Genomic DNA, 16517 nt, shown 5'->3' on the forward strand with positions numbered 1-16517 from the left:
CCGGAACAAGGTCCATAATGTGCTGTGTTTAACATTTTTTGTGTGGATTTTGTAAGCTTATGTTCCCACTCACTGCACGCTGGATCGTGTTCTATCTGTTATTTCTTGCCTAGCAGATGCTACGAGAAAATAAAGCGAAAGGGTTTAATTATGCACTGGCTCTAACAGAAGAAAGGTGATTAAACTGAACGCAGGGGTGCCGGAAACACATTTTAAAGCTACAGTGAAAACTAAACGTACGTTGCGAGTCTAGCGAGGGATAAAAATAGTCAAGATCGTAGTATATAGAGACATTTAGATCTATTTCGGAGTTTTCATGGGTGAATGCAGAAAGAAAAGAAAGAAAATGAATGAGTTCTGGGACTTCACGCACCAAAACCACGATTTGATTACGAGGCACGCCGTATTAGGGGGGGGGGGGGGGGGGGGAGGACTTCGGATTAATTTTGACCACGAGGGGATCCTTGACGTGGCCCCACTGCATGGGACACGGCCGTTCTTGCATGTCGCCCCCAGCGAAAGGCGGCCGCCGCGGCCGGAGTTTGATCCCGTGACCTCGTGCTTAGCAGCGCAACGCCATTGCCGCTAAACCACCGCGGCGGGTTAAAATGACAGAGCCTTCAAAGAATGTACATTACACTATCCGAATCGAGTGTGACCGAACATAAAACAATGGACGCCTTTTTATTTACATTTTACAATCCATTACTTTCTGCGCGTGCGATGTTAGCGTGATTCTAACTAGGCTATGAGAATGTGAGACAACAACGATATTCAGTTCACATCTACGGCCGACCACAAATGCTTGTGAACAATGGATACTGTGGAAAAGTTATATTTTTGAGAATTTTGCGGCCGTATATAGCCGTTAGAACTGTACTGTACTATACTGTTCACGTACACTAATAGTGACTGGAAATCCGAATACCAGAGTGCATTCCTAGGCAGCGGAGATATCCAGCTTCTTTTTTTTCTCAGATCCCGAGATCCGTGCATTTTATTGACGGCATCTGTTCCGTGTCGTATATGCAATACACTTGGCGTGGCGGCTCGTTGGCTGTGACGTTCTTCCCATAGCACCGCGTGATAGGCATGTGGGGGTCGTGACGCGCGCCGGACAAGTATCTATACATACATCGCAAGTGTGTATGGTTCGCTGTAAACTATCATTGTCATGCGCACACGTTCTATTTTATTTTCCTTTCCTCCTTTCTATACGTAGGGCAGTAGACCAGAGAAGAAAGCCCTGCTGGTAGACCACTTTGGGTTTGTTATATTTTCGTATATCTGTGTACACGAGGCCGCTAGTTCAATTGCTGCAAGCGCCGGCGGCATTCATTGATGTCGATGAATAACGCTTGTGTGCCGCTCGATCCTTGGGCGCGCATGTCCCAGCAAATATAGATATGGAATGGCACCCATTTGGTCCAGGTCTTGTTCGCTTGCATTTGAACCCATTTAGTCTAGTGCTGTTTAAAGCTTCCTTAACCCGTTTAGTTTCTCCCTGCGTAAGCCCGTTTTACCCGTTTGGAACAGGTTTGTTTAATATGGTTTGGCGTTGATCAAAATAGTTCAGTGTTCTGACAGGCTCGGCACACTTGAGACTTGAAGATAACTCTGCATTGTGCTTGCTCCAAGAATAGCGCAGTCGCGTATAGATCTGCCTGGAACGTTGTTTGATACAAAGACATCCAGAAACAAAACTTTCGGTGCGCACAACCTGATTAGAACAATTAAGGCAGACGTAATACAATGCAAAAAGAAAGTACATAATAATTAGGATACGGACAAGCCCTCCCCTATGCATGCGCGTAGCAGTCTTGTCTCCTCAAGTTTCGCACTCTTTTCTTAATGTTCATAATGAACACGAAGACTATATGACATACCTGTATATTGTTCACTGTACCCTATCTTGGGATATTGTTCATTTTGTGCTATTTTTCATTACAGGCGAATCATCTTTGCGTCTTCGTTGGATATTTAGTTGTTTGAGTAAGAAACATGCATTGCGAAGCGGTAGATTCATATACACTGCTTTGTGACAAAGTTATATAAGTATTATAAGACGTTGCAGATGTCGGGAGTCTATATTTATTGCCGTTTTGGGAGAGCTTCTATGCGGTGGCAATGCAGAAGTGTTCTACACTAGTGATGTAAGTACGAGGTGGAACTTTTTATATGACAAACTTTTTTACAGACCTACAAGATTTACTTGAATTACGCCGCTAAAGATAATTTATGTGGCCAGGCGGACATTATCTGGAAGATAGGACCAAGGCAACTTATTCGCTATATGAAAGTAATCGCATTATTACGTTTTCAATGATAAATGTTACGGCACTTCTCTTTAAATGAAATGTTGTCAGGAAACGCTATAAATGTCTAATTGCGGGTTTTGGCATTTCGATAGGGTAACGTACGCCAATATCGCTGACGTCAAGTTATTCGTTCAAATCACGTGATAACGCACGCGGCACCTCGATGCGCGGCTCTCTCTCCAACGTATGTGTGACGTGAAAGGTGTGGCGCAACATGAAGCTGCCGTCTTGCGTCTTTCCTACCACGAGCTGATCCCGGCTAGCGCTTCGCGAAACTCCTGATTGGAAGAAGAGTCCGAACTCCAGCAGCAGCAGCGAGATGGACCGCTCTGTCGTGCAGTGTGTCGAAGCCTTGCTTTTCACCGCCCTATATTTCGCAAGGGAGTTGCACCCCGAGCCACGCTCTACCATGCTGCGTGTGTAATCAGGCAAATTTAATGAATAATTTGGCACCATTTATTTCGTTCTGTATGACCATTTTTACACGTATCAAACGTGGAACTAGGCTTTTATGACGACTGCCTACAACTTTTTATTGTAAACATGAGCCGTAATTAAGAACATAGCTTATCTAATTAGTTCAAATATTGACTATAGTTTTCCTGCAGATGATGTCCGCCTGACAGATAAATCATTTACCCTGACGTTTTTCGAATAAATTTTGCCGTCTTCTTTAATGTACGGCTTTAGAAAATCCCCCCTGTCTACTAAACCACATGCTATTGAAGAAATCGTAAAAGCAGTGCGTGTGCGTGTGTGTGCGTGCGTGTGTGTGTGTGCGTGTGCGTGCGTGTGTGTGTGTGTGTGTGTGTGTGTGTGTGTATTTGTGTGTGCGTGTGTGCGTGTGCGTGTGTTTGTGTGTGTGTGCGTGCGTGCGTGTGTGTGCCTGCGGGCGCGCGCACTATAGTACGTACATCAAAACTGAGAGCTGGGCGAGTTCGTGTGGTTCCATCTTAACAAGCGCCCGTGTTTGTCGCTTCCTTGCTCATTCACGTGTTTTTCGCGCTGGTTCTTTTGTTAAGGTAGTATGCACAACTGCATTTAGAGCCTATTCTTGGACCACTATTGGTCATCCGACTTCCATATACAGCTTACGAAGGACCCTGTGCTATTTTACTCGATGTGAAAATAGACTGGATTAACTACAATATAGTGCCTATTTGAGCCTGTTCAAGCATTAAACGGGTATGGTCTGGTCCAGTACGGCTTCAAAGCTGGTCCAATTTGAACCAGTATAAGTGATAAAATGGTCTGGTCCTGTATGGCTGGTGAACTAGTCATGTTCAAGCGTGCTTGTGTGCCAAACAAGCCTCTATTCAGACCTGTTTGTCTGTCAGTGGGTCCTGTTTAAGAGGATAAGGAAAAAAAGGACTGAAACGCAGGACGGTCAACCAGACACGTGTCCGGTTTGTTACCCTGTGCAGGCGGGAGAGGGTTAACAGATGAAAAGAAACAAAGTAGAGGGAGCCTAGGAGGAGGGTACTAGTAATGCGAACAGTGGCGATTGATAATTTACTAGGGCATATTTGATGGTATCGATGCTATCAAAGTATCGCTTGTACAAGGTGTTGTCCTGTGAGTAAAACTTAGGCGTGCAGACTCGGACGCAAGAAAAAAGAAGAGAACAATGCAAACGTCCTTGCTCTTGCATCCGTGTCTCCACACCTCACTTTTTCTAAAATGAATCCCTGCGAATTAGCTCAAGTTTCAGTCCTTCTATGTTGTTTTAAATATATTTTTACGTCTTTGTGTTTCAGCTATGCTACTGACGTGCTTTGATTTTATTACGTTTGCTTTCTTTCTTGAAAGGCGAAAAATTTGCAATTGCAGCACTCACGTATACTTTGCTGTAATGCATTGCTGATTGAAGCCTGAATTTGGAAGAAAGTAACTCGAAACGGCGAATCCCTTTCGATGTTCGCCAGTGTGCCTGAAAAGGTTATACTTTAACAGACGCTCATTTAGAAGGTTAGAGCCCATTTAGCCCCCGGTTATGCAATGACCACCACTTCAATATTTCGAGAAATTATGTGTAGGTGGGTTTCTGCTTTACATTTTTTGGCAGGTTACTTTTTACTATATGTTGCGATAGTGCGTGAAATTACCATCTGTGTCTTAGCGCTTTAGAGAGAGAGATGCAAATGAGAGAAAGGCGGGGAGGTTAACCAGAGTTTGAACCTCCGGTTTGCTACCCTGCACTAGGGAAAGGGAAAGGGGAAGTAAAGATGGAAAGAAGGGCGGTGACCAAAATAACAGGTTACAAGAACCTTAAGGGAGGCAATGGTACCACTATAGTCTTTATAATAGGCCACTGCCACGTAAAAAAGTCAACAATGTCATGATCAACTTTCGGTGCGACGAGAGTTCATGTCGCTTGAAGTATGTACTTGCTAACGGGGAGTTTCATAGCAAAATTACTAGATGCTAAACTGGCACTAGCGTCGACAGGCTCTGCCAGTACAGAACTTCATGTAGCTAAGGAATGCAGAGCAGTACTTGTATTCGTACCCGCCTTGGTTGTTTAGTGGCTTTGGTGTTGCGCTGCTAAGCACGAAGTCGCGAGATCGAATCCCGGCCACGGCGGCCACAAATCGATGGGGACAATATAAAAAAGCAGCCGTGCACTTTGAAAGATTTAGCTTCAGGTTAAAGAGATCCAGGTGGTCAAAATTATTTCGCAGTCCGTCACTATGGCGGGCCTCATATTCAGATCGTGGTTTGGGTACCTAAAATACCATAATTACAATACATAGCTTTTCTAAACATTGTCGCTGTCGGTGGCCTTGAACAACTTTATTGGTTGTTGCAATAACGTACTATCGGCACTTCAATAAAGCTACATGGTAATGGTTAACCTAATTTACCCCGTCGAAAGGTTATCAATAAAAAAACATCTTTAAAATAAGCACTCGTGTTTAGTGTCACTACACGACTAGCACTGCGAAGTAGTTTTAAACGTAAACGCTATCCACTGCTCGAAAGAAATCAGCACCTATAGCTCACAGCATAGATGAATCGCTAAGAACGCTACAGAAACCACAGCTTTCTTTCCCAACAAAGGCGTTCGCAATCGTAGAAAAATCCAGTCATTATACCGTGATTTCATTCGTGGCTGGGCGGCTACCACGTGATATTTATCTGTGATAATTTTTTAAAGGGCCCCGAAGCACTTTATGAACGTTGTAAGAAAACGTTGTCGATCTGTTGCAGGGGCTAGTGTGAACATGTGAGTGAAATATAGCTGCACTGCGCGCAGCAAGGCATTTACAATCCCTTGTCAAACACATGAAAAAAAAAAAAAACCCTTGCCCCCGCTTCCACAATGCTGTCAAATCGGCCCACCAATCAGCAGGACCCCTTAGTTTGCCGGACACCTGGACGTACTAATTTTAGTTAAATAAAGGAATATAGTGAAACGTGCGAGCAGAGTTCGGCTGAATATATATATATATATATATATATATATATATATATATATATATATATATATATATACATACATACATACATACGTATGTATATATATACATACGAGAAGAAAGGAAGAAAGGGGGTTAAACGACGGACCCGATTTTTATTAAGCATATCATAAGAAGCCAACAAACATTGACCCAAAGGACAACATAGGGGAAATTACTTGTACTTACTAAATGAAGTAAAGAAATGATAAATTAATGGCGAAGATTAAAATGAAGTGAAATGACTTTCAGTCTTTATGAGATCGCAGATATACATACATATATATATATATATATATATATATATATATATATATATATATATATATATATATATATATATATATATATATATATATAGAATGTGTGTGTGTGTGTGTGTGTATGTCTGTGTGTGTATAGCACTTATATTGTATAACAGCTGTGTCTTACCAGTACTCACGTACGGGGCAGAAAGCTGGAGGCTTACGAAAAGGGTTCTACTTAAATTGAGGACGAGGCAACGAGCTATGGAAAGAATAATGATGGGTGTAACGTTAAGGGATAAGAAAAGAGCAGATTGGGTGAGGGAACAAACGCGGGTTAATGACATCTTAGTTGAGATCAAGGAAAAGAAATGGCCATGGGCAGGACATGTAATCAGGAGGGAAGATAACCGATGGTCATTAAGGGTTACGCACTGGATTCCAAGGGAAGGGAAGCGTAGCAGGGGGCGGCAGAAATTTAGGTGGGCGGATGAGATTAAGAAGTTTTTTAGGGACAACATGGCCACAATTAGTGCAGGACCGGGGTAGTTGGAGAAGTATGGGAGAGGCCTTTGCCCTGCAGTGGGCGTAACCAGGCTGACGATGACATGTATATATATATATATATATATATATATATATATATGTATATGTATATGTGTGTGTGTGTGTGTGTGTGTGTGTGTGTGTGTGGTCTGATTTCACCTTCGCACTATGCGCGTGGCATCCGAGATTTCAGCGGCGTGCTGCGTAACGTAGTCCACCGCGGCCGCCACACGGTGCCGCGACGATCTCTATCACCGCCGCGACACTCAATTTTTCTACCGGGGCTTTACCTTCTTGGAGTCTCCGCTGTGTAGCTTCCGGCGCGTTAGGGGCGACGAAAAGAGAGAGAACGCTGGGTATCGGTGCGATAACTCCACTTATATTTTTAGGACTCGAAGAACTTTTGTGGCATGAGATTTGTGAGAGGAGTTCCTCTGATAGCAAAGTAATTTTATGATTAGTAGAAAAGTGCTATGAATACTAGCGTGCGATGCGAATTCCGTCGTCGGCTTCTCCACCGGTGAGTATTTGTCGCATGCCATAAGACTGAGGGGATATCACAGTCCTAAAATAATTTTGGAAAGGAAGCCGTCGACGCCACTTTCCCGAGCAATCAAGTTGTTTTGGCTTTGCTGCCAAAGACCTTCGTTCTTGTTTCAGGTTACTGCACACATTTCGTTCTTTGTCATATGTCTCCGTGTTTTTTTTTTTTTTTGTCATAAGCATGAGCGTCGTGATTCCGTATTGCTCATATACGATTCATACTGAATCGTAGTACAACAAACGAAATTGCTTTCAGTACTATTTTGAAGAGATGATGAAGTCCGAAGATGCCGACTGAAACAATAATGGATATGATGGCAGCAAGAATATCAGCAAGACTTTTTTGATACACACTGTTTCACTGTTTACCAGCATTACACTAGAAAATTCAATGCTCCTGCTATAAGAGCCAAGTTAAAAACGAAGTTATCACTCGTTACTGGGCTGGCTATGCCGTGTATAGTTTATGCAGAACCATGACAAGGAACACATGTACTTTTTGCACAGCTCTGGTCCTAAATAAGCATGGGATTCAATTGAATACAAATTTCATAATGCACAACAACGCATCTAAACAGAAATTTTGTGCGAGATTGGTTCGTTGATGTGTTTAATAACAATTCAAATATTCTGGGTGTTTTACATCAAGATATGGTTATGCAGTCAATGAGGGATTTATGACACGTTAAAAGACCAGGGCAAGAAATGAAATTAATTTTTAAAATGCACAAGGAAACGTTTCGTATAACGCAAGACGGTGAAATTTGGCAGTGCTTGTGACCCGACTCTATGACTTCAAACCAGGTGATCCACTATTACAAATTAAGTGCAGAAAGACTTCATCAATATCTTGCCTCCCACCCCCACATTTCTTTCGCATAGTGTATTCTGCTGATGTGCTCACCGACACCGGCATCAACTTCCTCACATTAGTCTACGTACTCGGACCCAACTATGCCTATAAAATTTAGGCTAAGTGTGTGCTTGTGCTCAAATCACAAAAACAGATTCACCTATAGTTACTTGTTCCTTGAAATCATTACCACACATATACGAAGAGGACCGGCTATACTGCTCTAAGCAACGTATTTTCTTCAGTTTGATGAAATAACGGAAACGTGAACTCCTCCTTCTTTAGTTAAAATATTAAGGCCTGTAGTTAATTCCAGGAAATGTTATATCGCCTAGCAAAGCTTATAATAAATCAGTTACTCTCGCATCTTCTCATGGAAGCCTATTCTTTGTTTCAGTGGTAAAATTAAGATTCAACGGCTTTTGCATCATAATCAATAAGCGTTCGTTGATTATATTTTATTATCAACGTGTAATCTGCTTTTGTTTTTATAGATCAGCTGGCCCAATTTATTGTTCTTTGCGAAGTGCATCGCAGTCATTTGTGGTCAAACGCACGTGAACGCTACCAGATCCGTTATCCTTGCGGGTAACGTAAGCTTTTACGTAAAAATTGACGAACAAACACAGTATTAGGAATGTCTGCAGGTTGGCTATGACAATCAGGTGTCTTGGAAATCCACACTCAACGAACAGTGGTATCGACATGTGAGTTATGGAGAGCACAAATTGGGCAATCTGGAGTCTCGTCAAGTACTTCTTCCACCAGAGGTATTTCCTCACAGCCGGTCCCATAGTTGCCAGCAGATAGTAGGTGTACATGATGATGTGCACGAACACGTTGAGACCGAGGCCGAACGCCGGCTGTCCCTCAGGGGCGTATAGAGACCAGTACCAGATGTTTATCGTGACGATGGTGTGATGAATGACGTGCAGGTGAGTGATGTGAGTGAACTTCTTACGGAGCACGAAGAACACCGTGTCCAAGTGATCGGCATAGCGTGCTGCAATGAAGAACCAGCCGTACTTGTAATAGCGTGCCATCTCTTCGTCCATGTAGCCAGTGATACCCTGGCACCACAAGCTGTAGCGGCCTCCAGGAAGGTACGTGAACTTGAGGAGCAGGTAAAGAAACCAGGCAGAAGCGACGACCATGAACGCGTTGTGGAAACGGATGAGGTTAATGATTCTGTACGGTTCCTTGTTCGCCATCCATCGGGGCCCGGCAACCTTCACGAAGTACAAGTAGCCGGCGAGGAAAGGGAACACGAACAAAGGGTTAAGCACTAGAGGATAGTTCTTCGTTCGGGGGTCTCCTTTCTCGTACACTTCCCATAGGTATCTCACGGGAGCCAGGACAAGTGTCAGCATCTTGGATCCTCGCCGTGGGTAGGAGCAGACGTCTGCGAAACGAGCACGTGCGGGAAAAAATAACTGATACAGACGGCATTTCCCTTAAACAACGGGCACGCAAAATCTTGCCTAATTAAACATGTAGGAATCTTGACGTTAACACCCACAAAACGTAAAAAATAATCTATTTCGGAAAATTTCTCATTCACAAATTGGATAAGAATGTCGGTGTCAATTACATTAGTTATACATGCTCTCATCTTGCTACAAACCAGAACAATCGCTATGCAGGGCTTAAGGTTGCTTCATAGGAACCACAATGGGCAAAGCGAGTAGTGTGCTTGCGTGACCGAGTATCCGGCAAAGGTGGTCAGAATTGTTGCTCTCCCATAGGAACCTAGATTAAGTATGTCTTCTCTGTCAATGGTATTCACCTAAATATCGCACCTGATGTAAACGTGTCTAGCGTGGTTCCTAATTTCAGTTGAGATGACAAAATACACATGTCGATTAACGGCTACATTGAAATGCCAATTAACACCTTAATAACATGGTTTGTTCTTTTGTGTAAATTAGAATTTGAAAAGTTCACTCCATTAGATATTGCATGTTATCAGACTTACATAAACCGAACTAAACCTCCTAGTTTTTATTTTATTCTCATAACCACATTTTTAATATTTTTACATCTTACTGGAGCTTTTGTGGCCAATAATAGATGCAAATCGCGCACTCTTTCGTCTGACTGCTACAGAGGTGCTGGGTAATCTGCTGCTTTGTGCACATCTATGCATGGGCTGCTGGAACCAAAGAAGGTGACTTCCAAATGGCATTTTTGGGGCAGCAAAGCTAAAGCTAGTTGGAAAACTCGTTCGTTTTTTTTGAAAGCGGAGAAAGACGGATTCAAATGATTTATTTCAATTGCTGCTAATTGTACTTATATCTAGCCAGATTCTGGATCGCGTGAACTGCCTGAGAGTGACGTCTCTGTTTGGACTTAACCAAACCACCGTCTTGGACATTAGTGTCAGCGCTGTTTTCTTGAATGCGATGGGCATCATACTCGCGTAGGTAAGTGCTACGGTTGTGTTCACATTCATTTTCTATATAGGCATGACATGATTTTTCTTCGAAGCCTATATTCAGTGAAGTTTCGGCATTGAGAGCAGAAAGCGGTGCTTGCCTTCAACTAACACGAACAAGCTCGACGTATTTCTTACTATCGCATTCGACTGAATGCACATCCGCACCAGCAAAAAGGGGAATCCCCTTATACAGCGTTCTTTCGTATACAGCTGACCCTATATATATCTTTGGCAGCACAAATTTGGCGCATTTCTTAGACAACGGATAATTATTTTTGAGCTCGGAGAACAGTGCACGTCATTAGAGTAACTGTGCGACATAAAAAAAAAAAAAAAAAAAAATACAGCTTGGGACGGCCCTGTAGTTTTCATGAAAGTCACATAGGCATAATTGAACCCCATGTTAACTTTCAAAATCGGTTTCTAATAATGCCTAGCAAGGAGGTTGCATGAACATTATTGTGCGTACTGCAGAAAAAAAAAAAGATTGCGACATTGCTTTTTATGCGTGTGTTGGCCGCGCATTGTCGACGTCCCTATTTGTGGTCACATAATTTTTCTTACGGGAGCATTGTTCTTTATGGATGCAACCTGAATGTGCAGTACTCCAATGCTTATTTCACTCGCGAGGGTGAAATAGCTCTTCTACGTTCAGAAATGTCTGAGCGATGGACACTTTCATCGGCGTTTTCTCAGTCGTCTCTGGACACAGGCGCAAAGTAGGCGACCCAGAAAGACCATCTTCTCAAGATAGAAAATGATAATATGGTTCACCGCTGTATCCAGCTACCATGTATGCTCACTTAGTCGCCTTCTTAAAATACACCAAAGCCTTTCGTATGAATTTTTTTAGGCGCAGGAGAATGGCGGTTCTTTTCTTTGGCAAAAAGAATTTACAATAAAGTACGGGACCATAGGCTTGCGCTTACCTGACACGGACGTGCTGCCGCTATGAGCTGGGATCTCAGGTTCTTGTTCTTGCTGATGTTTCGGGCCACACTGAGCCACCGCATTCGTTCATGAGCTTTTCTTTGCGACGCACTGAAGGAGGGTATTTTCATAGTCAAGGCAGCGTCCCAAAACACGATGCTTGGGCCCCTATAACCACCAGCATAGGGCGCAAAGCCAAGACCTTCACGCCTGTATCAACTCTGCGTGACGGAAGAAGAAGCGAAGTCCTTTTCTCATAAAGACCTGTTGGATGAAAGGGCGGAAACACATGTGGCTGCAATCTTGAATGACAGTGGGTTCGCGCCAGCTTATATTTCATTCCCTCGAATGTGGCGCAATTACGCCCGGAAACAATGCCTTAAGTATACGCATGCACATGCGTAATTTCTGCACCGATTGTGGGAATAATAATCGCAGGTTTAACACACCTGCAAATTAAAGAAGTAAGCAAACGAAATCTTGAGAGATCTGTTATTTTCAGATGACGCTGACAGTCTTCATTTGCATGCAGAAAAATTGCGCATTCCCATTGTGGAAGCTGTAATGCCAGGACATTTGCGAGAGCTGCTCTAGTCTATCTGAAGGGCCTATTACCCGATGGTAATAATTATATCGCCTCTGGATTGTAACCCACACCTTAAAGGAAGCCTTTGTGTTTTGACTGGAGCGGTACGTAACGTGATGAAACGTGACCAACACATGTGTTCGAGCGTTAACGTTACCTCACTTACATAGACGGCAGTTATGTAATTGTGCGTGTGTAACAGCGCTGCACTTCCAACATTTATCAGTTCATTTCTTTTTCCAATTTATTGCTGCTTATTTATGAGGCGGCGCAGTTGCTACTATTCTTTTCACGCCTTCTTAGCGATACTTGATGCCTATTGAAAGCCTCACTTTCATGTTCGAAATTCTAGCGGTTCACCCAACCAAACTAAAAAGCACCTTTTTCAAGGAAATTTTTATATCCATGCTGCCTTTCTTCTATATTCATGCCATGCCAGCTCTGTTCATTATGAAATGTGGAACAGGTTTCCGACATTCCTGTGACGTAAGACAACTTTCCCAGTAACATGAACACTTGACGCAGCACTCGGCCGCCGAGGCATTGTTAATACATTGGTGATTACGCCATCCAATTTAAGATTGTAGTATGCTTACGTGAACAGTTTTGCGTATGCTGGCGTTGTTGCCTCAAAACATGGCTACTAAAACAATTATGAGGGCTCGAAGCACGCATGTATGTTCTCTTATATTTTTTTCTTCTTTTTAGGGAAGGATATTTACCGGTAAACCACCACAGCCCTGTCACTTTGCAGGGGCAACGCTTCAAGTTACAAGCGTTGTTCAGAAAAATTCCGAAATTCTGGGCTCCGGCCCGTACTTCAACGCAAATAGTTGTTTCAAGAAGCGTATACATGGTCTGCAAGAACAAACTTGTGCCATCCGAGGACGCTCTACGTACGTTTAAGTTGTATGCAAGGCAATGTTTTAGTGGAAAGATGTATTCAATAACCTCCTGTGACCGATAGCGCAATTCTGCCACATTAGCTGGAATACTTGAAGTGAGCCTTACTCGCACAAAAAAATAGCTAGCTTCGTCATTTTAGCTGATAGCAAAGTTTGAATTATTAATTTTGTAATTTATTTTAAGGCCCATGTACTATCTGCGTGATTTCAGGCGAGCAATAGTGAAGTAATATTCTTTTGGCAGAAATGTGTGCTTATAACCGATTGCGAAATATACAATCTGTGCCAGCTAACGTTAGCCAAGCTGGTAAATAAAGTATTGTACAATATACGACTATGAGACACGCCGTTCAGTCATCAGTCGTCTTTCGCCGCTCGGGCAATTGTTGTGTGCCACTTATCCGGCTAGTCACAGCAGAATAATTAAACACATTTTAATGCGTTAGCACTCTTAAGGTACTTCACGCGCTTTCCAGGGGGCTATCGATCTATGTTTGTATCTATGTATGTATGTATGTATCGATGTATGTACATAGGTATGTATCTATGCATGTATGCTTATATCGATGTATCTATATTTGCATCTAACCGTTGTTGCACCTACCTGGGTCACTGGATAGTCCGTTGTCGAATGGTTAGTGCACCGGGCTGCTGTGTTGAGGTCAGGGTTCGAAAGCAGCCATCGGATCAACTTGGGTCACTGGGTATGTGCCAATGTGTACATACGTTGCTCTCTTCAATGAAGATGTTTCACGCCGACATGGGTCACTGTAGATGCGCGATTGGGTAGGCACCAGTGTTCGATGAAACTCTTTGGCGCCGACTTGGAGTACCGGGTATGTGCCACTCGGTCTGGGCTGGTCTTCAATTAATCTCTTCGATGCCAACTTGGCTCACTGGGCATGTGCCAATAGGTATGTGCCGCTGTTCGAAAAACGTATTTCACCCCAAATTGGATTGCTAGGTATCTGCCACTGGGAATTTACCCCCCTACTGATGAAAACTGAAGACGAAAATGCTATGAATGCGTTAGGCAAGGACTCGTGTCAGCGCCATCTTAGCAGTTCTATCAATAAACCGCATCCGACGGACGTCAGTATCTGTCTTCAACATAGTTTTTGGTGCCGAAACATGGTAGAAGACTGGCGTCCTGCCCCGACGATGGATCTAGTGTGACGCAGCAGAGGCATACTTCGAGCCGCTGCTACAAAGTTCATCTCGCCCGCAACCGAAGCACTACGAGCCGAGCATCCTTCTCCGTCCGACCTGCAAGTTATTTGGACCACCTGTAAGAAAAAGACTCAGCGCCTGCAGCGCTCAACTAGAACATAGCCGACCTCATGAACGACGGTGAATAGTATGAGGAGGAAGCCACCGTAGCTCTGAAGTACCACCACAAGAACCACAGCACCATGAGCCGGGTCCGCTTCTTTTAAAATTCTGCTGCAAGGGCCGGAGGCAGCGCCACCAAGAGCGCTGCGAGTGAACTAACCACCCAAGACGTCTCCACTCAAGCAGGTACCCGAGCACCGATACAAGGAGTTGCCCTACCGAAACTACAGGTACCCGTTTTCTTCGGTGAACTTCGCGAGGGGCAGGGCTTCTGGGAACATCTAGAAGCGAGGATCCATAACAACCGGGAGCTCTCCGACATACAGAAGTTTTCGTATTTAGGATCATGCTCAACCAAAACAGCGAAGCGTGCAATCGAAGGTGAGCGCCTGGCGAAAGCAAACTACGCGGTTGGGGTGAAAATGCCCCGATAGAAGTTCGACCATCATACCGCGCTGGTTGACGATCACATTGACAGTTAACTTGCCATTGCGCCCGTTGATCTCTCTTCTCAGGTATCGCAGCTGCGGGAAGTCTGCGAAGAGATGCACGCTCGGACCCCGACAGCCTCGGGGCCCCAGCGTCAAAATACGCGGTCATACTTCATCGGGTCTTATGCAATCCCTCCCCGAAGGTATCGCCATTCTATGCAGTCAACGCATGAAGGACTGAGGCCGACGAAGGGGCTACTCCAAGGTCGCGGCAAGAGGAGCTGCAAAAGGTCATGAAGTTCCTGCAGGTGCAAGCCGAGAGCAACGAAGAGAGCGAGGCCTCCCTTTCTACCTCCCCGCCTAAAAACGCCCCTGTAGGACACAGGCGATGCCAACGTTGTGTACCACCGCAAGTACCCTCAGCATTAGCGCTAGCCGCAGGACCTGCACTGAATGACCATCTCTGCTGTGCACTGTGTGATCAACGCTACAACGCCTTAAATGACTGCCCCTTCACATTCCCAGCCGATGAGATTAGACGCCGACTAACTGGAAAGAACTGTTGTTCTAAGTGCGGAAAAGATGGACGCGTCATACGAAAGTGCGGCAGCGCAACGTGGCTCAAGTGCAAGCACTGCTGGAAGCGTCATCTCTCAGCAATTTGCGCCATATGAAAGCAAGACAGCAACCGCCTGTCTATCGAGAGGAGTGATGCACTTGTCTTCCGGGACACAGGGACAGGTGACAAGTTGCCACTGACAAGGGAAGTTCTACGTAGGCACCTGTCTTGATGCATGATGGCCACAGTTTGGGTGGCCGGAAAGCACAATTCTATGTTAGTCACATCACATTGCACCTCAATGATAACCTTATTCTAAGTGTAGACAGACTACATGTACTAGGCCCTTCCATACAATAGAACAAGAGGGCCACACATACATACCCTACACCAACTCCGCCAACAAGTCACTCAAGTAACACACATAATGAAGGGCATTACAAACCGCCGACAAGGACTCCAAGAAAAAGATGCGCCCCGAATCATGCAAACCCTCATAATTAGCAGATTAACTTACCACCTCCACTATCATAACCTGACTCAGACCGAGACGCACCAGATGGACACCCTCCTCCGCATAGCACTAAAGGCAGCGCTGGCATCCAACATGCGTCCACGCAGATCCTACTACGACTCGGAGGGCACAACACCATCCGTGAACTAGTCGAAGGTCACCTTTGCAACGTCTTCAACGAACAATGCAGGAGTACCTCATTCTATCCCGGCTAAGATACCAAATACCAAGAAAACCAGAACAGGAAGACCGCACACTTGCTGCGCTTAGAGCTCGAAACAAAATTCAGGTGGCCCCAATTCCTCCTAATATGCACCCTGACTTCGTAAAGGCCTAAGACACGCAAGAGCACAAGCCCTGGCTCGACTCTTCGGCGATAACACGTCGGACACACCGTTCCTATAAATAGACGCGGCCCGATACCCACAGAGACGTGCTCTATGTCTAGTCGTACTAGATAGTAGAGACATTCTGAGAGCTTTGACCATGCTCAACCCTGTCGACAGTGGCAAGGCGGAAGAGGCTGTCATTGCCTTAGCCACCCTACACGCTTCAACCATACCGGTACCAGGTGGACCGATCACAGTGGTCACTGATTCACAGACCACCTGCAAGACTTTGGTACAAGGGATGGCGATACCTTGCACACACCGCATCCTTACATCACTACACCCCACAGCGTTACAGAGCGTGCGTATCGTCTGGACACCTGGACACGCCTCTCTCCATGGTAATGAACGCGCTAATGCTGTAGCCCGAGAGCGCGCTAACCGGGCGCCATTGTAAGAGCTGTCCAACCCAGACGACGCACCGACAGAGCTACTGACCTACACTGAAACTGCACATTACAGAGATAGCAG

At 44.6% G+C, this 16517-nt stretch overlaps 1 protein-coding gene across 1 annotated transcript; it reads right to left on the reverse strand.

The window, feature by feature from the left end:
- Positions 1 to 6687: 6687 nt before the first annotated feature.
- Positions 6688 to 11557, reverse strand: LOC126536739 (very long chain fatty acid elongase AAEL008004-like). The gene is made up of 2 exons (XM_050183754.3): positions 11330 to 11557; positions 6688 to 9365 (listed from the first exon to the last, which is right to left on the reverse strand). Exon 2 carries the CDS (start codon positions 9331 to 9333, stop codon positions 8473 to 8475), a length of 861 nt encoding a protein of 286 aa, XP_050039711.1. The 5' UTR covers positions 9334 to 9365; positions 11330 to 11557; the 3' UTR covers positions 6688 to 8472.
- Between the last annotated feature and the right edge of the window lie 4960 nt (positions 11558 to 16517).

This window comes from Dermacentor andersoni, chromosome 4 (genome assembly GCF_023375885.2).
Source record: "Dermacentor andersoni chromosome 4, qqDerAnde1_hic_scaffold, whole genome shotgun sequence".
Taxonomy (NCBI): Eukaryota; Metazoa; Arthropoda; class Arachnida; order Ixodida; family Ixodidae; genus Dermacentor; species Dermacentor andersoni.

Bases quoted from the DNA above. Each gene is read 5' to 3' on its own strand.
- LOC126536739 (XM_050183754.3), bottom strand. From the start codon at position 9,333: ATGCTGACACTTGTCCTGGCTCCCGTGAGATACCTATGGGAAGTGTAC.